We start from the raw sequence: 26,932 nt of genomic DNA, 5'->3' as shown, positions 1-26,932 counted from the left end.
CACGCAATCACAGACATGAGGGTCGCTATCTTAAAGCAAAAAAACTTCAAATCCAGACTCCAGCGAGAAACTGCTGAATTGGAATTCATTTGCAAATTGGATACTATTAATTTGGGCTTGAATAGAGACTGGGAGTGGCTAAGTCATTATGCAAGGTAGCCTGTCTCCCCTTGTTTTTTTCCTGCAAACCCCCCCCCCAAGACGTTCTGGTTAAACTTGGATTATTGCTGTGCACATTGTAAGATGAGCTGTTGCCAGCAGGAGAATGAGTTTGTGTGTGTGGTTTTTGGAAAAGGGGGGGGTGTGGGGGGGGGGGGTGAGAAAACCTGGATTAGTGCTGGAGGTGACCCACCTTGATTATCATGCGCATTATAAAGAGGGGTTTCAAAGGGGGATGGGCTGTTGCCAGCAGGAGAGTGAGTTTGTATGTGTGTGGGGGGGGGTGGGGTGGGGGAAAGGGTGAGAAAACCTGGATTTGTGCTGGAAATGGCTCCACTTGATGATCACTTTAGATAAGCTGTTGCCAGCGGGGGAGTGGGGTGGGAGGAGGTATTGTTTCATGGTCTCTGTGTGTATATAATGTCTTCTGCAGTTTCCACGATATGCTATACATCCGATGAAGTGAGCTGTAGCTCACGAAAGCTCATGCTCAAATAAACTGGTTAGTCTCTAAGGTGCCACAAGTACTCCTTTTCTTTTTACAGTCCAATAGTGACTGAAGGCTATCTGGCAGTCTTAACCCAATTCCTAGCTGGCAAATGTCCACCTTACAAATGGACTTTCTTGATGTCTGTCTCAGCAGAAAGGTTGAGGGCTCAACGGTTCATGGAATCTGAACTAGAGGTGGTACCACCCAGATCCAGGCTGAGAAACAGTGGCAATGGGATATGCCAAGGACCAAGTGCATTGGCACGGTCTGTGAGATATCTATTTTGAGGATACTCAGAAGACTGCAGGATTATTAGACTGGTACCTTTTCATAGAATCATAGGACTGGAAAGGTGTGGACTCCCTCTATAAGGGTCTAGATGCTCTTTGACCTGTGTCTTTTCAGCATTTAATGACAGAGCTGATTAGACTCAAGAGTCATAGAATCATAGGACTGGAAGGGACCTTGAGACATCAGCTAGTCCAGTCCCCTGCACTCATGGCAGGACTAAGGATTATCTAGACCATCCCTGACAGGTGTTTGTCTAACCTGCTCTTAAAAATTTCCAATGATGGAGATTCCACAACCTCCCTGAGCAATTTATTCCAGTGCTTAAGTTTTTCCTAATGTCCAACCTAAACCGCCCTTGTTGCACTCTAAGCCCATTACTTCTTGTCCTATCCTCAGAGATTAAGGAGAATAATTTTTCTCACTCCTTCTTGTAACAACCTTTTATGTTCTTGAAAACTGTTGTGTTCCCTCTCAGTTCTCTCTTTCCAGAGAGAAACAAACCCAATTTTTTCAATCTTCCCTCATAGGTCATGCTCCTCCTGAGCAAGCAATGGTTTTGACCTCACAAAAAGAAGTTTGCTTCACTGAACTTCATGCTGACTTTATAGAAAGCATGCTCATGAATCATTAGCTGATGTTTCCTTAGTGGCAAGTCAATGGGCCAGCAAAGGATTAAAATCCTGAAAAAACATTCACAGCGATTTCATTCGTCAGAGGCACACGAGCCTTTTTCTTAGCTTTTTACGAGGCAAACACCTTTGAACAGCTGCTTGGTTTTTGCATCATGCTGAATATTATTACATAAAGACACTTGTGGGCCACCTCCTGATCCACTGAAGCCCATCGTGGTTTTGCAATAGGATTTGGCCCTCCAGGATGCAGAGGGTTCTCCTGCCCTAGTGAAGAGCGATGGATCATGACTAAGAATGTCTTCTTTTGAAGTTGCTCTTTTAAAAATGCCTTTGGCCGGCACTTATAGGTCAGTGGAGCAACTCCAGATTTACGCTGGTGTAACTGACAGCAGAATTTATCATGGGATTTTTGAAGGTGGTCAGGGGCCCAGTTTTATGGGTCATAGATTCCCAGGACAGAAAGGACCATTCTGATCATCTAGTCTGACCTCCTGTATAACACAAACCATAGAACTTCCCCAAAATAATTCCTAGAGCAGATCTTTTAGACTGAGAAACATCCAATTTAAAGGTTTCAGAGTAGCAGCCGTGTTAGTCTGTATTCGCAAAAAGAAAAGGAGTACTTGTGGCACCTTAGAGACTAACCAATTTATTTGAGCAAATAAATTGGTGGCACCTTAGAGACTAACCAATTTATTTGAGCAAATAAATTAGTTAGTCTCTAAGGTGCTACAAGTACTCCTTTTCTTTTTATCCAATTTAAAATGATTTAAAAATGGTCAGTGATGGAGAATCCACCACACTCCTTGGTAAATTGTTCCAATGGTTAATTACCCTCCCTGTTAAAAACGCACGCTTTATTTCCAGTCCAAATTCGTTGAGCTTCAACTTCCAGCTATTGGAGCATGTTTTATCTTTCTTTGCTAGACTGAAAAGCCCATTATTAAATATTTGTTCCTTATGTAGGTACTTATGGACTGTGATCAAGTCGTCCCTTAACCTTCTCTTTGTTAAGCTAAATCAATTGAGCTCCTTGACTCCATCACTATCAGGCATGTTTCTAAACTTTTAATCATACTCATGACTCTTCTCTGAACCCTCTCCAATTTATCAACATTCTTCTTAAACTGTGGGCACCAGAACTGGAAACAGTGTTCCAGGTACAGAGGTAAAACAACCTCTCCTACTCAAGATTCCCTTATTTATGCATCCAAGGATATAGAAAGAGGAACTGTAGGAAGGTGCTGCCCAGCATCATGCTCAGCATGTGTTCTCCTCCAGAAAACCATGCAGGCATATTTAAATTGCAACTACAGTCAATATATAAATCAGGGGTGGGCAAACTACAGGCCACGGGGTGGGCAAACTACAGCTCTGAGTGACGCAGTTAAGCCAATCATTGTAGCCAGCGTTAGGTTGACTGAAGAATTCCTCCGTTGACCTAGCTACCGCCTCTCAGAAAGGCAAGTCATAACTACAGCAACAGGAGAACCCCTCCCACCGCTGTCGTGAGTGTTAGGTGGCGCAACTGCAACTCTGCCTCTGGAGCGTTTCTAACAAGAGTCAGTGAATTTCACCTCTGTGCAGAGAACCAGCACAAGCAGCACGCACCACTTACATCCCACTTCGACATCACAATCCCTGATCTGAAGTGGAGCACGTGTCCTGTGCTGACACACTGCACAGCAGTGGATTTAACCTAAGCAAGGTTCAGATCTGATCTGCTGAGTACAAAAAGGTGGTTCTTCTAGCTGACAGCACCACAAACTCAACCCAGCAGAGCTGGATTTCCAGATCCTCTTTCTGACACTTATGCAGTCACTGGTAAAAATCAGAAATTATTATAGCTGACGATTCTACTGATGATACGCAGGGCAGACTAGAATCCAGCTGACTCTACCGTATTCAATCTCCAGTGAGAGATAACAGGAACAAGAAACTTTTTGTCAGTGTAAAACCCGCAGACAGGACAGTGAATAAACACAGACAGCAGATCTGCTGAGTAAGAAGGTATCTTTCAGATATGCGAGCATGATCCCACTTTGGACCTAAGTATGGGGGCTGAGGATGCTCAGAATCATGCAGAGTTGAACCCTTAATACTGATGTAGGGAGAGACAGAGCTTCTTTGTTCAGACAGAGCATAAGGGAAGAGATAAAACACGGCCTTTCTGAATGCAACTTGACTTTTAATTCTTATTTAACTTTTGCTTTATTATAAGCTTCCTTAAATGAAGGGCCTCTCCTGCAGTGTGTTAAGTCTGTCTACGTTCATGTCACATGGAATAAATTAGGCTTATAAAAATATCTGCCGATCCCTATTGCTTCCTCTGATGGGGCTTAATTACATAGCAATTTAAAGTATTATTCCAACCATTTTAATCTCACACTTTTCAGAAAATAGGCATGTCGCCCACCAAGAGGTTTCACATAGTCTCAACTGCAAGAATAGCTGGGCCTGACCTCAGCAGTGCAATGTTTTCTGCTTATTAGGAAAGTTTGAAATTTGTTGCTGGGAAAATTATTTTGTCATAAGAATTCCCTTGTCTTTAAGGCTTATGTGCAATGTTAACTAAGGGTTGAAGCCTAGATTTCTGTGTGACAGATGCACTAAAAGTATGTAAAATTAGTAGATTTTGGATAGATCACCACAAGGCAGCATGGCCTAGTGAATTTGAACAGATACATGCAGAGCGTGGAAATCCTCAATTCTAATCCCAGCTCTGCCACTTGCTTAACATCACAGTTTACTCATTTGAAGTGTAATTATATCATAATGTAATACCAATTACCTACATCATGGTGCAGATGAGTTAATATCTGACACCCTCAAAAATGCAAGGCACTCAATAAATATTAAGAATCTACATCAGAGTCAGATTTAATCTCATAATTTTGTAATGCATAAATGTCAAAGCTGCAATAATCATCATCTTCATAGCACCTTTCATTCTAACAAAGCCCCAAACTCTTCATAAACTTTACCAATGGACGAAACAAAACTATGAGTCAAGCTCATCCATGACACAATTCCATTTGGCTTTCCCATGCAGAGGAATCACTTGGCTGAACATCAAAATACAGCCACCTCTGAGACTGAATGCTGCAACTGCCTAGCAATACAAAACAGTTTAGAAAAGGAAATGGAAAATATCCATCTGAAATTGCTGTGGAATTAATAATAATCTTCGCAGTTCTCATTAGAAAGCTCATTTGTCCATTTCTTCCCTCTGATACTGGGCTCCTCCAAGACAAACAACAATCCTTTTGTTCCATGAGAAGAACTCCAGGCCCGAAAGATGTAGCCATCTGTCAGCAGGAAAGGGCTTTCTACATAAGGCTGTGTTCTATCTTTTACTTTTCCAGCCATTAGATTTCATTCTCCATTTAGAGTATAAAACAGAACAGAATGGTTTTTTATATTTACACTCTAAATATTTCAGAGCAGTGAGTCAGACACCAATTGCATAGACAAACAAAGCAGACTGTATGTGCTTAGGGGTTCTTTATGTGATCCTAGATATTAATATTTGTTTTACTGAGAAAGAGATTAGCCAAGAGAAAAGAGTTAATGTTGCTCCATGATGTGCTGCAGAGGGTTCATGGGAGCTTCAGTATACTGTAATTCCATCCAAAAAACGAGAGAGATGATCAGGGCAATTTCTCTTTCTGGGAATCTGCTAAACAATCCCTGAGAGATCATCATGATATGATAGGGTTTAACTAGCATGGTTTCTGCAGAGGGAAATAATGTCTCATTAACTTATTGGAAGTCTTTGAAGGTGTCAGTAATGTTGTGGATAATGGAGAACCAGTTGACATAATTTATTTAAAGTTCCTAAAGGCCTTTGACAAGGTCCCTCCATAAGAGTCCACTAAAGAAGGTAAGCAATCATGGGATGGGGTGTGGCGGGTCAACTTTATCATGGAGCAAATTTGGCTAGATGGCAGAAAGCAAAGAGAAGAAATGAATGGTTAATTTTAACCATGAAAAAAGGTTAACAGCCTGGGGGCGGGGGGTTTAATGGTCCCATATTAGGTCCAATGTTTAATATATTTATAAACAATTTGGGAAAAGGGGAGAATATTAAGGGGGAAAAATTTGTAACTGACACAACTACTATGTTAGTCAAGTACAGGAAGACTAAGGCTGTGTCTACACTACAGCCTATGTTGTCATAACTTACGTCGCTCAGGAGTTTGAACAAACATAAGGAGCAACATAAGTTACACTGATATAAGCGCTCATGTGCCCAGCGCTAAGTCGACGGAAGAGCTCTCTCCTGTCGGCATAGAGCGTCTTCACCAGATGAACTGCGCCACTGCAGCATGGTACCCATAGACATGTCCTAAGAAATGTCAAAGGGCCTTCACCAAGCCAGGTGACTGGGCAACAAGATGGCAGATGAAATTCAATCTTGACACATGAAAAGTAATGCATAGTGGAAGGAGGAAACCTTAATGATGGGGAGGACAGGGTGGGTTCCTGTTGAGAGTCTTCGTTTTCTCACACCCTCATTAACAAAGAAAACTAAGAACTTCTGCATAAGGTTGATAACATAAAGAAAATTAAACTATGAAATTTCTCTTTACAGTTGAAAAAAGAAAACTTTTTTGCTGCACCTCTTGGGCCCAGTTCTGATCTCATCAAAAATGAGTTCAATGAGTTCAATCAAGTCACTCCCAACCTGAGTGTTGCAGAGAATACACAGCAATGCACAGTGGAAATTTATCCCCCCCTACCCCCGCCCCCAGTGTGCATTACTTCACATTTAGCAACAGTGAATTTAATGTTAAAAGAACAACAGCATCCAGCCTTAATTTGTAGTAATTTTTCTATTTCCACGTGCATGCTCATGTTCTCTTTAAACACCAATTCAAGTGTTAGCGAAAGCCATTGAATTGACAAGTAACAGCATCTCTTTCACCCTGCATGATCTTGCTCACAGACATCCTCATGAGACTGTAAACCTCTCTCTTGCTAGTCGGTTATTTCTTCAGACTGTGTTCCACATCAAGGACACTGCCTTCTGAAAACTGGATTTCATATTTCATCCAAACCTGTGTTTTTATAAGTGAAGCTATAAACTTCGATTTTATGGCATGAGAACAGCAGTTTTATTCTCTGCGGTTCTCTTGGACAGGAATCCAAAGAGAGCTTGGGTGAACTATCCAATAGCTTTATGTCTTTGAATGAAACTGATCAATTCTGGAAAAAAGACAGACATTTAAAACTCTGCCAGGCATGTTTTCAGTATGGTGAGCAAAGAACTGGATCCAGACTGCCACTGACTTTAACGGACAGTTCAGCTGCCAGTGCTCTGCATAATGCGCTGAAATTAAATTTACATCCATAGCTGCATTTGCCACACACAAAAAAAGTCTGAATTTTCTATCGTGTCATCCCCTAGACAGAAGCATGCACCTTTGTTTAAGATCCACCAACTGAAATATATCTTTTGGGAAAAATAATCTTTAATGTCAATAATTCTATGAAATATTAAATGCAAACAAATGTTAACGTCAACCTCAATGCAAAATTAAATGCACATAAATTATGTAAAATTGGAGTGTTTTTATAACCAGGAAAGTCACTATGTAACAATGCCAACTTCTTACTCAGAAGATGTGCTGGCTGCCCTGTGCTTACTCAGAGTTATACCTTCTGACTTTAATGGCATAATATCTTTTTACAACATTTTATGACTCCGGTGAGCATCACAATGCCAACACTGCTGTACAGTGGGGAGTGAGCTATTTCTATTCTGGCTCTTGCTGCATCAGTAGAATTGTTAACTAACCTCCAATTGCAGAATCTCTATTCCAGGTGACAATGCACAAGCCAGAAAAGACCAAGGTTGACTTTCAGATCCTGGATGAATTTGCGGGACTGTCAGTTAGAAAATAGAAAAAGGTTTTACCTGTAAACTAAATAAGTGTCATCTGAAGACACAGAGATGATCAACAAGGAACTTCGTAGTGCCATTTGTGCAAGAGTCATTTCTCAGAGTACAGACAAACTTTTAGGTTTCCACAGCAACCTTAAAAATGACCTCAAACAGATTTTATTTATTTATTTGGACTTGTGCCCTTTACTGCTCCTCTGATGTGTAAAGTCTTGAAACGGTTTGTTGTTAGTTTGTTTGCGGGAGTTTTTCCACTTAGAAATACAAGGAATGTCAAGTCTGGTCTTCCCTTTTTGCTGAAGAATCTCTGGGAGGTCTTGGGGATGTTTATTGTGAGCTCTTCTACTTTAATTGAAAGGACAGGGGAAATTGGCTCTGAATTTCATGGTTTTTGTGCAATTACAGCCTCATCCTGAATGGTAGAAAGCACCTTCAGCTCTCACTGAAGTCAAAAGGAACTGAGCATGCTTTGCACTCGACAGATTTGGGCCCTCAAAACAATGCTAATGTTATATCAGTGGACTCTCTTGCACTTCTGCATTTCTCTTTCCTTCTCTCTTTTAAACCAAATCTATCAAATAAGCAGCACCTCAGAGATTAAACAATGTAAATACATTACCTCAGTAACAAAGAGAGTGCGGGGGTCAACGATGTCCAAGAAGTGCCTGAATCGGCCATAAAACGATGTCTGGAGGACAGAAAGAAAGAGAGTTAGACAAGACGGTCCTTTGTAAAGCAGAAAGGCATTTTATTGTTATTTCCTCTGGAGAACTACACAGTAACTAGGAATGCTATTTACTAAAAAGCTGACAAGATGTCTCTTCTTTATAAACTCTCTATAGTGGACAAGGAGATCACCCCATCTAAGCTTTGAGGCTCTGAACAAGTACATGGATGCCAGATTAAATGACAGTGTCATCAAAATGCAGTTTATTTCCACAACTGAACAGAAATATTTTTCACAATTTAAGGAGGAAAAAGATATTTTTAAACATCCCCCTAGAGTTTTCAACCAGAGCTCCCAATCCTGCAAAGGGCCAGACGTGGGTGCACTGCCACTGTGCACCTGCAGAGTCCTTTGCAAGATCGGAACCTAATATACTGCAGTGTTGTGCTAGCAGATGAGAACCTGGCAGTGAAATGGTTGTGCCCGTTTTCATCATCCAAGATGCCAGGTGCAAATTAAATTCTCTAATTTTTAGTAATCTCAGGTGAATCAGAAACACAGTTAAGGGTTTCTTGCTGTTTTTTCTAAAATAAGTTTTAACCCGAAGATACTGGGTGCTTTACAACACCCACACACGGCCCTGGCCTGGAAGATTTTATGCTGCATGAAGCAGTCTATATTGATTTTGCTAATTTGAAGAGCCTGATGAGTACATGTAAGGATTGAAATGTTTTTTCAAGTCTCTAAACTTGATTAATGAAGGCCAGGATGCACAAGCTTTTCCTAACCAATTGCCATCTTGGTCCCTTGCTATTTTAGATGGCTGCAGGCAAGCTTTAACTGGGCATCATTACCTTACGTTTTTCATTATCACACACTCCTGTACCATGAATTATTACCAGTAAATATTTATATTATGGTAGCACTCAAAGGCCACAATCAGGATTAGAGGCCCTTGTGCTATACAAACACAAAGCATTTATAATCTAAATGATACAAACAGAAAAATCTCTAGCATGTGGATACAACATTCAAACAAATGAATATGGTGAAGAATTGGCACAGCTTTGGTGGTTACATATATTGTAATTCCCTTTGAATCGCTTCTGACTCACTCCAGTGCAGAGGAACTCCACTAATTCTGCTCACCTCTGCAGAAAAACAAAACAAAACTATTTTCCAGGGGCACAGATTAGAGTGAATTGGACTTTGAACACTCATTACTAGTCACTTGCACTCTGCAGCAGGTGTCACTGATACTCCTGAGGGCATTCTGCACCAAAAAATTAAAAATTCTGTGCCAAAAAATTAAAATTTTTGCAAAATTCTTGAGGCTTGGTGAAGGGTCTCGGTATGAGGGGATCTGGATGCCTGGGACTTGGGCGGATGGGGGAGCAGCTCCCTGTACAGGGATCCCTCCCTCTGAAGCTGAGGAACAATGGGTGCAGGAAGCAGGGGGGTTTGGGTTGTTTGCAGAGCTTCCTGCAGCTGGGGGAGAAATCTGGGGGTGGGTCTGACCCAGCTCTAGATGCCATGCAGAGGAAGAGGAAATCCTGTCCTCCCCAGCCAAGACGGAACTAGCAGCTGAGCCCACCACATGGTAGGAGCCACCAGCTGTATCTTCCCCAGTCCCACTTCCTGCCCCACAGTGATTTACCTCTCTGCCCTGGGCACCCAAAACATACTGCTGGGGACGGTCGCATGACCGCTCTTATGGCTTCCCTTTGCTTCCCCATCAGAAAGTTATTTTTCTGCAGGGAAGCAAAGAAATCTGCAGGGGACATAAATTCTGAGCATGTGCAGTATTCCCCCAGGAGTACACTGAGAAGCACTTGTATCCAAAGAACACAGCACTTGTTGAATGATTTGGCGGCTCCTGATGCTGGTAGTTGTCATGAGTATGGCATATTGAAAACTGCACTAAAATTATGAGCTGTCACTTTGAACCCTAAGGGGTTGTCTGGTCCTGCTTGCAAGGGAGGGAGTTCTGTAGGGAAGTGTGCAATTTGTGTCCTCAGCAGTTTGCAGACAGACAGCCTAGTGTAAGTAGGGTTGCCAACTGACTAATCGCATAAACCCAAACACCCTTGCCCTGCCCTGTGCCTAGGAGCCATAGGGACGTGCTGGTCACTTCCGGGAGCTGCGCAGAGCCAGGGCAGGTAGGGAGCCTTAGCCCCACTGCACTACCAACCGGACTTTGATCTATTAAAATCTCCTGGATTGCCTTTAATAGTCACTGGGAGATTGAGGCCAATTCCAGGAGACTCCCTGCCAATCTGCAAGGGTTGGCAACCCTAAGTGTAAGTGGGACGAGTTGTACCTCTCTGTTTTGGGGTTCTTGTGTGTTATTCTAAGAAATAAAGCAGTGTCATGTTGCAACTTTCTAGCAAGAGTATTTTATGTTTTCATCTCACTTCTCTGTTTGTATGCTGTGAAACATCCTTTGATTTAAAGGAGATAGTCAACTACTCACCAAAGTGCACCCCATGCAGAGACAGACAGACTGCCAACTCCCAGCCATTCCCCCCACTGCTCTTAGCCAAGGAAGTCAAAGAAAGAGGAAAAAGAAGGATAAGGTCTAGTTGGCTCCTGAGCTTGGTATCCACTTTCTATTCTATTCCAGGCAGGGCTGGTAGTGCTGCTGCCTTTAGCTTAGGTTACCTGACACTTTCCATTGTATGACCCTGTTTTCAGTTGTTCATAACTTTGCCAACCTTTTACCATTTGGACTGACGTTTTCCACGGCAGGTGTATGCCTCAGACTGATTAACAATTCAGCAGTTTTTCAGAATGAGGTTAGGGAAAAACTGGCTGTTTCACCCATGTTAAAAAATTCTTCAGTTTCGATGAGGAGCTCCAGCACCCCCAGGCTTTGGAGCAGGGACCTGAAATATGGCAGGGAGCTTGCCCCGATGTCAGGGATGTGTTTTTTGATAACCCCATGAAAGTCTGCCACATGTAGCCAAGTTATGAGCCTCTCAAAATCACAGTTCACACATACTCAGTAGAAAGTTGTTACAAATTGACAGATAAATTCTCCAAACATTCCATCTGCCCTGGGCCTGCTCCAGCCTGGGGCCACAAGGGCTGAATAAGACTCTCTCATGTAATTGCACGCCCCATCTGCTATGGGTTTGCTGTAGTGCTAAGCACAAGAACTGAAAGCAGGGAAGCTGTTTCTTCTGTGCTCTTAATGCCCTAGCTAAGTCAATGAAAGCTGTGCTGTTAACACAAATTGCTAGAAAATGCTAAACTCTCTAGGGAAAAGAAAAATCAGGTCATAGATATCACAAATTGGGCAGGCAAAATTAATGGGCACGTTTGACCTTAATCTCTCTCGTGCCCCAGTTCCCCATCTGTAAAACAAATAATAATGCCACCTCTCCTCAGAGGGGTGGTTTGAAGGTAAATTCATTGTTTATGAAGCACTTGGAGGCTATCATGATGAGCACCATATATGAGCCCACGAGGAAGTTAATATTTCTGTTTTCAGAGCAGGGTTCGAATAGTGTGCAGCAAATAAGGCCTGGGGCCACACACTGACCATACAGGAACAAACAAAATATTGAATAGCTGCTCATTAAGTGAGCACCATCTATCCTGTACACTGAATGAGACAAGAGTGCTGCGGAAAAATAGATTATGGTCATGTAATTAAAGAGTATTGTAAGACATACGCATGAGAGCTGCAAATTAAGGTTGCAGAGGCAACATTAATTCTAGCATTTCCTAATTGTAGAGTGCTTAGACTTTACAACATTAACTTCATTTTAAAGTCTATATAAGTTCTTAGACACCCTCATCACCATAGTATGAGTGCTTTGCAGTAGTGGAATAACTGACACGATTAACATCTATCACAGGGGTGGGCAAACTTTTTGGCCCGAGGGCCACATTGGGGTCGCGAAACTGTATGGAGGGCTGGGTAGGGAAGGCTGTGCCACCCCAAAGAGCCTGGCCCCTGCCTCCTATCCGCCCCCTCCCACTTCCCACCCCCTAACTGGCCCCCTCAGAACCCCTGACCTATCCAACCCCCCCTGCTCCTTGTCCCCTGACCACCTTCTCCCGGGACCCCCCGCTCCAACCGCCCCCCCCCGGAACCCCACCACCATCCAACCCTCCCCCGCCCCCTAGCCACACCCCCGCCCCCTGACAGCCCCCCCAGGACTCCCATGCCTATCCAACCCCCCCTGCTCTCTGTCCCCTGACTGCCCCCTGGAACCCCCTGCCCCTTACCCAACCCCCCCACTCCCTGCCCCCTTACCATGCTGCTCAGAGCAGCAGGAGCTCACAGTCCCACCGGAGCCAGCCACACCACCCGCGCTGCCCGGGAGGAGCAGCAGGCCAGAGAGCTGGTGGCGCGGCATGGCAGGGGAGGGGCCGGGGGCCAGCCTCCCCGGCTGGGAGCTCAAATCCGGGCAGGACGGTCCCACAGGATGTAGCCCACAGGCCACAGTTTGCCCACCTCTGATCTATCATGTGTGGCGCTCTCTCTCTCTCTCTCACACACACACATTATCTTATCCTGAAGGCTCCCACTCTGTGGTCTCCTACTTTTTCCCCACTGCCCCTCCTTTTGGTTTTGTCAAACAAAACTTTAACAAGCAATGGAGACATTCAGAAGAGCCTCAAGATTCAAGATCCTCAAGATTCAAACACGAACAGGGGAGGTATCTGGACCTGACCTCTCCTTTGCCTTGCAGTTTGTGTTGTTATTTACACCTGTGCAAAGTAAGTGTGAAGTGAAATGCTGTCAGGTAGTGTTTTACACCCACTTTGTGAAGTTGTAACGAGGATACAACATGCAAGACAGGGGAGAATCAAGCCCTTCTGTGCTTGTTGGTTAACATTTGTATCATCCAATACTGAGCATTGTTATGAAACATATGGTTTTACTGTATAATAAAGTACAAGAGACCAAAATCCTGTGTCTACAGGAAGAGGACAGGATAGTCTCTGGTAGATTTGTGTGGGGGTGGGGTTCTCCAGCTTCATGGAATTCCCAAGATCTATAGGAAAAGTCTACTGCTCTTCCTGCCTCTCCAGAGGGTAACCCCCAAGGAGTCAGGCTGCCCCTGCCTTCCAACCTGTTCTTGTGCCACAGACACACACAGTCCTGAAGAGACTCGAAAGGTCTGGACTGGAAACCAGTTAGAATTAATGCTGACACAAACACCACTGATTCCTGGAGGCATTGCCTCGGGGCTTGCCAGGGGATGAGGCTACATGGAACTCCACCCCCAAAATGCCCACACACTTCCCGAAATCAAATGCTCTCCCTCTGACAGATGGCTGATCATTTGAGTGGTTTTTCCTGCTCCTTTCATTCCTTCTTCTGAAAGATTTGAGGGGGATAATCCAGTCCATGTCTTCCCCAGCCACAGACACAGGCAATGAGAGGGCAACGGCTCTGCTGTTCTGGGCTAAGGCCCGAAACAGAGACTGAGGGCTAGTCTACACTAGAAACACTACAGCGGCGCAGCTGCAACGCCTCTGGTGAAGACACTCTATGCTGATGGAGAGAGCTCTCCCGGCGGCATAAGAAAATCACCTCTACGAGAGGCAGTAGCTATGTTGGCGGGAGCAGCTCTCCTACTAACACAGCGTTGTTCACACCGGCGCTTAAATCGGTGTAACTTACATCACTCAGGAGGGTGCCTTATTCACACCCCTGAGTGACATAAGTTATACCAACGTAACCTGTAGTGTAGACAAGCCCTAATTCTCCTGAATTTCCTATTATTTGGGGAGGTGGGTTTCCAACTAATAGGATCAGCCACAGTTTTGTGGCAATTAATTTTTCCTAATGAAGTAATGTGTTTGGAACCTATGGCTACCGGCCTGGTTTGCACACAGACGTTAATTTCAATCACATCCCACGTCAATGCCTTGTTAAAGCTAGGGATAGTCGTGTACGGCAAGTACAAGCTATGTTATTAGCAAACATTTCACTCTGCTGTCTCTAAACCAAATTTCTTCAAACAAGACAACAGCACTAAACCTCATTCACTCCCACATCCAGGCCAAGTTTTTAAAGAGCAGCTTTGTTAATCAGGCATCTGAAAAAAAAATGTAATTGGTAAAAAACACTTCCTCCTCTCTCCTGATTCTCTCCCTCTCACATACACGCAAGCTTGGCTCTCTCACAAACAACCAAAATGCTTAAAAAATTATATTTTTTCATAAAAATAAAACTTGGCTTTGGACAGAGAAGCAACATGGGAAGAAGCGTGGTGTTGGTCAGGTTAGAGGACAGGAATTCTAATTCCCAGGCCCAAGTCCTATGGCCAAAGGCTTTGGGAAAAATCACTTTACTTCTCCATACCTCTGTTTCCCCATGTTTAATATGAAGATAGTCCTTTTCTACTACACAGACTGTTCTGAGGCTTAATTCACTTAATTCACTTATTGGAAAACCATATGGATGGAAGTTGCTACACAGTGCTGACAGTGGTCTAAAAAAAAAAGTGAGAAGTCTATCATAATCTGGGAGCAGCAACTTTGCTAAGACAGTACTTAAAGTGCCCCACACTTTAAACCAGAGGTTCTCACAACAAAATTTTTGGTGGCCTCAGAATGAGACCACCAACTCCTGCTGGTGGCCACTCTGACAAATTTCCCTAAAATATTTAATTGACTTTAGGAAAAACAAATAAATATGCACATATACATCCCCAAATCATTGTAAACTTTATGCAGGGGGTTTCTGCAGACTCAATAATAAAAATAATATACAGTTGTATGTTAGTGCTCCTGGCCCTGCTGCCTCCCCTTTCCTCCACAGATCCTCCCCTGGCCCCTGCTGCCTCCACCCACTCCCCTAGGCTCCCCACAGGCCCCGCTGCTTCCTCCCCCCTATTGCCCTGAGCTCCCTTCCATGGCCTCACAACCCAGGCTCACCCCACTCCTTGCCTCTTGACCATGGCGCCCAGTAAGACTGGCCCTGCTGAAGCCCCTTTCCCCTGGGCTGACGCCTAGAACCGGAGCCCCATGGCTGGAGCTGGTGGGAGGCGGGGAGCTGAAGCCCAACCCGCCTCTGGAGCCTCCTGGAGTCTCATAGCTTTGCCCCTTCCCCCATCTCTACCCAGGAGGTTGTCATGGCCACAGGAAAACCCCACACAGTGGCTGCATTTGAAAAACGCTGCTTTAAACACTATTGCTGCAGAAGCACACGTGTATATTATATAGGAAAGAGAGAAATATCAGTATAAAGAGTACTTCTTTCACAAAATAATAAGCCGGGTCTTGAAAATTCTCCTCTCCTTGCCACTGGTGAATGGGAAGCTTTCCCTTTCAGGTGAAGGGGTAAAATCCACAAATTTCTGCAAAATTTAAGCTTTCATTTTTGAAAAAGGTACATTTCTAACACTCATGGTGGTGAAGGGAACCTTCCAAGCATGAACTATATGTGAATTAAGGCAGTGTTCTCTTCTTGAGGCTGTAGACAGACAGTTCTGTTGCCTCTGTGTCTGCTCAAGCTATCCCAAGAAGCAGGAGACTAAGGTTGTGCCTGCGTGACAAGCCTGGGTGTGAATCTACAGTGCACCACTTGTCACACAGTAACATCATGTGTGGACACTGCAACAGTCCCCTGAAAGTCCTGGAGTGCCGCTTAGCAGCCTACCATTTGAAAGCATAGTTGCGAAGCTGCAGCGAAAGTCCTGGAGTGTGCCGTAGCAGTGTCCACACAGGATGTTCCTGTGTGGCAAGCTAGCGTGCTGTAGATTCACACCCAGGCTTGCCAGGCCTCATCATACAAACACAGCCTTTAACTGACACGACTTCACTGCTGGTATCCAGAAACCTGTGTGCAGAAGTAAAACTGACAGCAATCATGTAAGTTTCACTTTGCTGCTATGGTAGGATCTGTTGCCCCTGGACCTTACTAGGTGCTTTCTCATCTTGCATATCAGCTTCTGGTTGGTAGGTTTAATCTCTTAGTTAGACCATATCTGATAAATGTTTCAAGTTCTGCAGAAGCACAAAGGATGTATCCACTTATAAGCATCTACGCCTAAATCAAAACACTAGATCCAAACCTTCCTCAAACATTGGAGCAGTTCAAATTCTGATCTAAATTTTGTATCCCAAAGCCCATCTCTATTTTTAGTCAGTGTGCCTTCTCAAACATAACTACTTGTAGCAAATATGTCCATACATTGTGCATCTGGTCTCTTATTCAAATTCAAGTGAAAGCCTAGAGCACTGCATGAAAAGCTAAGGGATAAGTAGCTGAGAAGTTGCAAGGCATTTTGCAGATTGACTACCACAGATCAACAAAATCGATTCTCAGAGAGGTTTCAGAGTAACAGCTGTGTTAGTCTGTATTCGCAAAAAGAAAAGGAGTACTTGTGGCACCTTAGAGACTAACCAATTTATTTGAGCATGAGCTTTCGTGAGCTACAGCTCACTTCATCGGATGCTGTAGCTCACGAAAGCTCATGCTCAAATAAATTGGTTAGTCTCTAAGGTGCCACAAGTACTCCTCTTCTTTTTGGTTCTCAGAGAGAGTCTCTTAGGCATTTTTGGAAATAGAAAAGGTTCAGAGCCACAACTTCTAATAGAATTATGAGGATTCCAACCAAAGAGCTCCTAAACACCTTTGCTTTTAATTATACATTGACATTTAACACTGCTTACTTGCCACACAGCGTTCACTGAAAGATGCAACACTTTGCCATCACTTTTATTCACAATTAAACAAGACACTGCATCTCATAAAGAAAACAATGCTTTTTTTTCAGTCATTTATTAAGGCCTCAATGCTGCAGCCTTTGAGCAGCCAAAGCTCCCACTTAAGTCAAAGAAACCTGTGGCTGCATTCGGATGGCAAGTGTGGTATTAATTTAATTGGACCTAGAGACACAGGCCACAATTGGTAGTTCTATCTGCTTAGTTCACCTTGTAAATAGGTTCAGTGGTCAAATTAGTTCCAACAACAGTACTTTTAAAATATATTGCTGGTTTTATTGTGATCAGTTTTTCAGTTTGATCCCAAAGTATGTAAACTAGCTAATACTGTTCCTCTTACTCTTCCTATCAGACTCTTCAAACATTGCCATTAATAAAGCAAATCACTTTAACACATTTATGTGAGACAAAGCACATCAGACATATTTTTCAACAAGATTTCCCTTATTCTTCCTGCCACATTAACTAAAAACCTACTAGTAATTTGGGATTGGTTATTCAAGCTGTGACACCATTTTTACCAGTGAGAAGACTAGGCCTCTGGGAACTTTGATCAAACAAACAAACAAATGGGGGTTGTTGATTAATCAGTGCTGCTAATGAGCTAAACGGTTACTCTAGTATCTTCGAGTCTCGTCCTTGGGAAAGTGAAAGGCCCCTTATGGAAATATGCCACTGTCCTAGTGGCAACCAATGAACAGCAAGAAAAGCCAAGAGCAAATCCTAACAACACTTTTAAAGTTATACAGTGTGAAAATGGGGTCACGAGCACACAACCTGGCCCAAAATAAGGGGCTCCTGCTGCCACGTAAAAGCAGAGAGAAGCCTCAGGCCTGATCTATGCTACAAAATTATGACAGCCTGGCTACGTAGGTCAGGAGTGTGGTTGTGGAAAAAATCACCTCCCTCAGCGAACATAGCTGTGCCAGCAAAACCCCCAGTGTAGACGCAATTAGGTCAACAGAAGAGCACTTCTGCTGGCATAGTTAGTGTCCTTTGGGGAGGAGATGTTTTCCAGCAGAATGACTCTTGGGGGTTTACACTGCATCTACACTAGGGGGCTCTGTAGTGTAGACATGGCCTCAGAACCTACATGTTCTAAACAGGAGACATTGCTTGTGCATCAGTGTTATTCGGGCCTCACTCATTACTGCTTCTTCCCTGGATCTCTGCAAACGCACTCTCTTGCCCACTGTTTTGACAGATTCCAAAACTTATAGGTGGTTTGATTTTTGTGTTTCTTTCAGATACGCATCCAATTAACTCTAGTTATGAAAACTCATTAACAGAATCTCCCCACTAAGCATACACTATTCACTGCTCCATTGTGTCCTCCGCTTGACTCTACTTCTTCACCTCTTCACCGCTAGATCGTGTAGGTTTATCACTTCCTCCATGTCTCCCTATTTCTTCCTCTCTCTGCCCCCCTTTTAATTCAAGATTCTCTCCCCTTTGTCTTCGATACTCCAGGGGTTGCATATGGGTGATAAGATGTTGTGCCTACAGTCAACCAGAAATGGGGGTGCATGGTACTTCTAGCCTCTTTGAGGCTTGAGTTGAACGTGCTGCCTTCTGCTGCAATCCCAACATCTCATAACGCAAATGAAAGTGCAGGTTCAAATTTGAACTCCGAGGTGCTGACTAGACAACAGAGGCAACTTCCTCTTGTATTGTTTGTTCTTCCCAGTCCCTACAGAGCAACTCCTGAAGCTCAAGAGGCCTGGAGTATATTGCACCACCTGTAGATAGGACACCCCCAGTAGCACTTCAAAGAAGCAGAGTAAAACTGATGAGGACAATCCTTGTCTGTTTCACTCTGTTCCTGCCAGCTCTGCTAGGGACGAACTGCCTTTGGCAGCAAAGGCATGAACCTCCTCTGCTAATCTTTCAGAGTCCATCTGCATATTCTGCAGGGAGGGAGGGATAGCGCAGAGTTAGAAATTTTATCTAATGGAGGCTGCTGCAACAGAATGATAGGGGTTTGGTGTCCTTCTCCATTCCAACTGCTCTCCCAAACACTCCACAGTCAGCTAGAGAATATCTTTAACTGAAAATATAAGATGTTTCTTTTATTAATAGGATTATTTCCAAGGGCATAAAGTTCTGGCTGGCAGATTCCTTAGGAAATGACTGCCTAGATATTTCTCCCATATTTCTACATAAGGAGTAGAATTTAAAAAGCAAGACACTTGCAAATTTACTTGACCTTCAGATGTCCTCAGGTACCATAAAAGTGTGCATACAGCCTCTGATTCTTTTAATAGCTGTTGTAGTAAACAGTTCACTGGAAGAAAACTGAATAACACAAATTTGCTGTGATTAATCGAGGCTATTTTGGTACCAGTTCTCACCAGCCTGAAAGCAGGGTTCAGTTCTAAAAAGTGGCTAGGAATATTAAGTCCTCTGTATAGCACAGCAGTTCATAGGGAGCGAGAGAGTACATTACAGCTCCATTTCAATTAAGTCACTGTGCTGTAGGCCATGCGAGAGCCAGCTGACTTCAAGATAAGTACAAGAATGAAAATACTTCTTACAGGCTCAGGAAATTCAGGAAAAGGAGAGGAGGTTAACAGGCAACTGTAACATTTGACTGTCACCTTAAATTTAAATGAAAGTGAAAACTGACATTTCTTAAACTATATACACTGTAAATGTATATAAACGAACTGGACAGCTCGGAGGATTGGTAATGGAAGACAGGACTTGCTAACCTGCAGAGTTGTACCAGTTTAACGTAAGGTATCATTTTAAAGTGATTTAATTAAAACAGTGCAGAAGGCCGAGTGGACATGTTTATTCTAGTTTCAGCAAGACTGATTTCAGTTTAGTTTAAATAGATTAGGAAGAAGTTTGAGATAAAACAAATTATGCCATCAACCCAAAATAAGAGTGTCCACATAGGAAGCTGAACTAATTTAATTAAAATGGTGTAAGACAAGGCCAGAAAGCCTTTCATCTCTTGTTCTCTGGTACAAATCCAGCCCAAATTGGTAGTTTTTAAACATGGGATTAACATCCTTTGGCCCTGTACACACACACACACGCAGCAGCTACACTGTATTGCAGATACCGATTTTGCTCCACTCAGGTTTGAACTGTGTTTAAACATGGTTTTAAGCATGCTCCTTTGGCCAGTGAAGATGGGGCCTCAAGTGCAAAGCAAAGCAGATTGACAGCCAAACACATCTCATGGCAGAGGATTTTAAAACAAGACAAGGTGGTCCTTGAAGAAGACCTCTTCCCTCAATGGCTCTTAAGGAACCCTAGAGGAGACAGAAGGCCCTCATTCAAGTGTTAATTTAGGCAGCCTGAGTAGGAACTGACCTTTCACATAATGTGTTTGACAGCCCCAGTTATTTCTGCTTGGCGAAAGATCTACACCTTATCTAAAACCTTGCCAAGCATGTCTCCACATCTGTTTTGATAGGGGCAAATTAATTAACTTTGCAAAGAACAGCAGCTGAGAAACCATGTAAATTCAGGATAAGCTTGTCTGCCCCTAATGTTTCAGGTCTAACACTTACTGCACTTCAATCCTGCAAAGAGAAAGGGGAAATCTCTAGCATCGGGGAAGCCCGGACATGGCTTCAATTCATTGTGGGTTTCCCTAATGACAAGGAGATGATTCTAGATCATGCAGAGGGTCTTTCTCTCAAGATTCTGTAACTTCTGTATTGCTTCATTTATTTTAAAAAGGGGCTTCTTTTGCCAAAGAGGCCAAATAACCTTGATTTGAAGGCAACTAAGAAATAAAAAAATGTCTGTGTGACCCGAGACGCTTTTAATGCCAGCCAGCAAGGGATTACAAGAATATCCTAATTCTGGTTCACCAAAAGAACGTCACGTGGAGTTTCAGACGAATGCCAGGCTCACACTGGTCATTAATATTGTTGTGAAATGTGCAGACACTATGTAAAGAGTTATGTATGTACACTGAAAACAAGTTCCTAGATTCTGTATTCCAGCGGAGGTGGACAAATAGACTTCCTGACAGATAAAAGTTGTTTATTCACCAGCCTCTCTGTCGGAATGTAAATTAAGCACTGTAAGTGAACACAAGGGAGGCATATTTACATACAGAGAGACATGAAGTCAACAGGGAAGAGCACAGCATGGAAAGAGATACCCTTATCAGGAGATACATTTCAAAGGTTTGCTGGACTCTATGTGGGGAACAAAGAAGACTCCCAATCCTCCTGCATCTAGGAAGTAAATGGGCAGTGCATTTACATTCATAAAAACGGGATCTCAACGAGCCTGGGCTGAAAATGCTGGCAAAGGCTTTGGGTGAGATAAACATCATTAGACAGGAAGTTAACCTAACAGTAACAGTTTAGTCTCTAGAAAGCATATTATAATTCTATTTTATATGTAACCTTTTGTTTCCATTACCCTTTCTCATTATCTCTTGAATCTTTGACAATGAACTTATTGTTTTCATTATAAATATATCTCTGTGCTGTGGTATTAAGCAAGGAGCTGATCCTGCATTGAATCATACAAACCAATGTGTGCACTGTTCCCTTGGGGTCAGCGGACCTGGTATTTCTGTGAGCATTTGGAGATGAAGGGGCTGGACGCTACAGGGGAACGCTTCAAAGGGACTCAGGGACTGGGGTGTGCTATTTTTACCCTGAAAGGCAAGGTAAGGGCTGGCATAGCCACCCAAGCACTCTGCTCTGGGCTAACATGCTGGAGGTGTCAGGGAGCAGACACCCAGTTAAGAACAAGCAAGTCTCCTTCATTCTGAATAAAGAGGGGTAACAAGGTGATTCAAGTCCTGGGTACCCCGGAAACCATCCCAGTGAGAGAATTGACAGAGACTTAGCACGATCCTGAGGAAAGTAGCTGAAGTGATTCAGGGGAAATGGGACAGATTTCATCATTTATAACTGTACCAGTGGGCATGGATATTTTCAACAAGTCGTCCTAAATGTTGTGTTAAATCACTTTCTCCGGACTCTGGGAAACAACGGGAAGAGTGAAACCATCCTACCTCGCATAAATCAATCCCCACAAAATGCAAGTTTTTCCCTCCAAGGTTTTGTTCCTAGCAGGCAGCTTTTCCTTGCTTTTCTCCTCAAGGACAAAGATGCTTAATATAGCTCAACTGAATTTTTCACAGCCCTTGTTTGACTCAGATCTCCTCTTAAAGGGCCACAGGATTGTTTCTAGCCATCATTTCTGTGAAGAAACAGAACAATGTGATCCGAAAGTAGTAGTATTAGAATTTAGATAGCAACATAAGTCTCCCTGGTGTGTTATAAAACAAGTAAAGATAAAAGTGCCTTATCAATCAGATCCCTACACCAAGGATCTTCTAGATCAGTCCAAATGTCACACAGCAGTGGATGACAATAAACAAAGAATTTGGGAACACACACTCCTTTGGTCAGTACCAGGGGGCTGGGGGAGAAGGAGAGGGGATTTCATTGAACAGTTGATATAAAAAGATTGTTTGCTTTTTAAGACACATTACTTTCCCCCCTAGGTTATCACGTTCATTTAGTCATGGTGAAAAAAGTGCCAGCATGCTTGCCCTGGAAACTGAGAGTATGTCTACACTACAAGCACACAGTGGCAGCACTGCAGCTATGCCACTATAGTGTAGACACTTGCTACAGCGACAGAAGGGGTTTTTCTGTTGCTGTAGTAAATCCACCCCCTCAAGAGGTGGTTGCTAGGTTGACGGAAGAATTATTCCGTCAACCTAGTGGTGTCTACACTGGGGCTTAGGTCAGCGTAACTACGTCCCTGAGCAAAGTAGCTAGGTCAACTTAAGTTTTAGTCCTCTAACTTCACAACAGGGGATAACATGGGCAGCAGCCCCACCAGCTTATGCTGAACTGGAGTGAACTCCAACACAGGTCTTGTCGATACTAGACCTTTCCTTTCCCCCTAAAATTTCCCCTTGCTGATGCAATGGAAGCACTAATGTAGACATGCTACCAGCATTTTTAACCTTCATGTCACCTATTTAGATCCACTCTAAGCAGGATTATTCGACATTTTGGTTAAAGCAATAGCATCAGGTCTGCATCCGTGCTCATACTGTTGTTCCCATTCATGGAACTCCACTGGTTAGCAACAAGAATAGGAAACACTAGGGGAAAAGATCTAGTCACTTAGCAATGAGAGAAGTCTACATTCCTATTCAAAGCTTGGTCTCTGTCTAGTTGTCACAGAACTTTTGCTGATATGGTAGCTTGTCTCCTGGGATGTGGATGAGACCCACGACCTGGACAGACATGTTAAAATGTGTATGTGATTGTTAACGTCCTGCCCTACCCATTCCAGATTGATTTCTTTTTTTTTTTTTTTTTTTTAAAGCACTGTTACAAATGATGATCGCTCCTTAATGAACAAAATGCTCCTGGGTCTGTGCCTGAAGCCCTGCCAAGCCTGGCTAATATCATCTGTGTTGACTGTATAGTGTCTCCTCCTTCTGTCCAGTTAAAAAGCTCTGTCTTGTCAATTTGAACATCCCTTGACTTATTGAGACAAGCAGGTTATTAGCACAATGAAATAGCCCCTCGCTGCACATTATTTCTCACTGTACTTCCCCAACTCTCCTGACTCCCTGTCCTCTGCCTTAACCCACCCTTCCTTCTGTAGATAGACAGGTAAGTAGTAAGGTAGGTTTGCTTCCCACCAAAAACTAAACTTTACATTATGTCTCTGAGTCCCTAAAAGCAGATAGGCTGCCTTAGTTCCAGGGAAGCTGCCATCTACAATTAGCAAGTCAACTATCTGGCAACTTTGCTGTCACACTAAGATCCTGTCCAGATCTCAGCAGGATAGTGAAAACGTCTCCTTGGAAGCGTTATGGCCTTTAGGACAAATTCCCAATAATCTGGTGTGGGAAGGGAGGAATCATATTAACAAGCAAACTCTTGTGATTAACTTTTTGTTTGTTAGCTAGAAGCACATGAATTGAAAACCAGATCTGACATCTCGGTCCAGTGCTCTCATGTTCACTTCAATGAAAGAAACCAACAATTGTTGGGGCAGATTACATAAACTGCCACCATCCCAAAGAACTAGAGTATGTGGTTATATTTCACTGGACAAGATTTGGGCAAGTTCTTTGTGGGCCAAGCCATGGCCAAGAATGGTCCACACAACATAATCCCCACAATCTCTTAATGCAGGAGCAGCCAGAATGCAGAACGGAATTGGGGGCCTAACAGCTCCAAAATTTGCACTCACTTTTCATGACTCTATATGAAAATTTCAAAAGGAAGGGCATGTTGACCAAACCTAGTCTACTGTGCACATCTACAAGTTTCCTAACCACCAGTATTTACCTAACTCGTGTCATCTCTGGAGCAGTTACAATATTGTACACATACAGCTGCCAAGAAGGCATTTTTAGACATAAATCCTTTATTTGACAAACCAGTGATCATACAAGTAAGTAATTAGACTGTTAAATGGCCATTTGAGTCAATGGACAAGACAAGCTACTTCAGAGCAGTTACAAGTAGTTATTTTAAATGGGATCAAAATTCCTCCCTACCCTTCCTGGAGAGAATCCAGAAGACTCAGCAGAATGTTCACCATATCAGGTCTTGCCTTCACTAGCCTCCCTAAGGAAGTTTCCTCTCTTTTATGCTGATGCAGCTGCATTTTTACCACGTTTTCTAGACCTGCGCTGGGCAGAGATAGCTGACATGATGATGAAGATGCCTATGCCTTATCTATTGACACTACTGCTCCCACCACTACAGTTGTGTCAATGCTATTGCACTGGGTTGGCGATTTCCCAACTAATCTCCCTCTGCATTCACAGCCCATTGCACATCTGTGTTGAACTTCAACCCACGCAGTATAAAAATAAAGAAATCAACAGAACTATCACACGGAAACACTGGCAAACATCTTAGCAAAGGAGTGTTTTAAAGTCAAGGTGGGAGAAATAAAATGTAATTTCATTCTATAATAATCCACTCCTTCAAGGAAGCGCCTCGCTATTGTGTAATTATCAGCCTTATACAGAGATCTGTGCATAAGGGGATTTTTATTACATCCAATATTTACTTTTCTGAACTGTCTCCATATCTTAAAAAAAAAAAAAAAGGACGATAAGCTGTGACATGTGTTTCCGCCTTTCAAAATAACCCGATTCTTGTCTGTGCTGCAAAAGAAAAGTCAGACACGTCTCAAAGCTGTTCTCCCCTATAGGGGACCCAAAAGGTCCTTCGTGGACCATGAATTATGAGCAACCACGGGGCAGCAGGGCTCAGGCGGGCAGACCTCAGGCACCCCACTGCCGGATTTCAGAGCAGTCCCACCCAGCGTCCGCAGCGGAGAGGCAGGGGGAGACTTCGCTTTCCACGCAGGGCCGAGAGGCGGCACCTCTTCCCGCGGCCGCCCCGGGGCGAACGCGACCCCGTCCGGCCCACGCGGGGGCTCGAACCCGCGGAGCCACGCTCCGCATCCCGAAGCCACAGGCATCAACCACAAACCCCGCGACAGAGCCACGGGAGGGAGAGGCGGGGCGCACGGGCAGTGAGTGACAAAGCGGAGAACCAATAGGAGTGGAGGTCACCACCAATCAGCGCGCGCGGGACGGGGGTGAAGCCGGCAGAGGGCGGGAGGCGGCCGTCCCCAGCGGCGGCTCCTCGTCCCGGCGCGGGGCGCCCCTGACAGCCCACCTCCCCGCCGCGCCTCGGGGCACCCCGACACGGCCCCGCCCCCGCCCCGCGCGCGCGGCAAAATGGCGGCCGTACCTGCTGGAAGCGGGGCTTCCCCAGCTGGAAAGGGGGGTACTCCGCCGGCTCCGCCATTCCCCTCACGCCCTGCAAGCGCCACCACTTTGAACGGCCTCCTCCTCCGCCGCCGCCGGGTCCGGCCTCGCTGCCGCTGCTATTGGACGCGGCCCACCGCAGCCCCCGCGGGGCACGCTGGGGGATGGAGTTCCCTCCCCCCTCCCTAGCCGAGAGGTATCATGGGAAATGTAGTATTAGCGGCCTGGAGCAAGGCGTCCTGGGCAATGTAGTCTCGGCTTGGTGACGCACGATGGGAGGTGTAATTCAGCGCTCGTGCATCATGGGGAATGTAGTCTGGGGAATGGGAACAGGGTATCATGGGAAATTGAGGCGGCAGGGAGGCTCCTCAGTTCAGAGTCCTATCCCCCCCCCTCCACCTTTCGAACGGCCAAAGCAGGATACAGCACCGCACAGGTTTAGCCTTCCCGTAGAGGGAGATAGAGGCAGGACCAGGCCAAACCTGACTGGGCCTATGACCCCAAGGCGGGGTTGCCATGCAGGCCTTTGCCTTGGGTCCTGTTTGAAAATCTGCCCCTTCCCAGGCAGCCTTGCAGAAAGTGTTCATTTCAAGCAGGATAATGGGCTAGGGGGGTAGGCGTCAAACCAGGACCCTCCTGCAAACTCCAGGGCTTCGCAAAAATGGGATATATTAGGAAATTTTTTTTTTTTTTTTTTTTTAAAAGAGGAATGCACACCCTTCTGCTCCAACTGAATGGCCCAGTTCTTGAGCTTGTCTTCTCTAACAAATACACATCAACATGTATATTTAAAAAAACCAAAACTCTGTGTTTAACAAGACTTTTCACTGCACACACTGCTGTCTCCAGAGAGAGGACAAAAGACCAAACACCACTTAACAGCTGTTAGTTACAGAAATGTAGGGTTTCATAGAATGTAATAGAAATGTAGGGTTGGAAGGGGGCTCAAGAGATCATCCAGTCCGTCCATTCCCCCCTCCCCCCCCCCCCCACTGAGGCAGGATTAAGTAGATGTAGACTATCTCTGAGAGATGGTTGTCTAACCTATTCTCAAAAACCTCCTAGGACAGGGATTCCACGACCTTCATAGGTAACGTATGCCAGCACTTTATCCTTTCAGCTGTAAAATTTTCCCTAATATCTAGCCCAAATCACCCTTACTGTAAATTAAGCAGGTGGCTTCTTCTCCTACTCGCAGTGGATACAGAGAACCAGTGATCAGAGCCCTCTTTATAACCACCTTTTACATATTTGATAAAATATATCTCCCCTTCGTTTTTCTTTTTTCTGGACCAAACCTTTCCTTAAAGATCTTGTTTTCTAAACCTCTTATTTGTGTTGCTCTCTT

The 26,932-nt window shown here is 44.1% G+C and overlaps 1 protein-coding gene across 11 annotated transcripts in view; it reads right to left on the bottom strand.

Annotated features, from left to right (window-relative positions):
- Nucleotides 1–25,769, bottom strand: part of SFXN5 (sideroflexin 5) — a 175,386-nt gene extending 149,617 nt beyond the window's left edge. For 4 of the 11 annotated variants that reach the window (XM_037898393.2, XM_043544948.1, XM_043544946.1 and 1 more), the window contains exons 1-2: nt 25,568–25,765; nt 8,097–8,165 (exon numbers count right to left, since the gene is read on the bottom strand). In XM_037898393.2, the coding sequence (XP_037754321.1) occupies nt 8,097–8,165; nt 25,568–25,624 (126 nt within the window). In that variant the 5' untranslated portion in view covers nt 25,625–25,765. Of the gene's footprint in view, nt 1–8,096; nt 8,166–25,567 lie in introns of all 11 variants that reach the window. The other 7 variants (XR_005225270.2, XM_037898392.2, XM_043544950.1 and 4 more) reach the window with 4 other exon arrangements.
- Nucleotides 25,770–26,932: the final 1,163 nt, after the last annotated feature.

This window comes from Chelonia mydas, chromosome 4, assembly GCF_015237465.2.
Source record: "Chelonia mydas isolate rCheMyd1 chromosome 4, rCheMyd1.pri.v2, whole genome shotgun sequence".
Lineage (NCBI taxonomy): Eukaryota > Metazoa > Chordata > Testudines > Cheloniidae > Chelonia > Chelonia mydas.
This window is presented reverse-complemented; position numbering and strand designations above follow the sequence as displayed.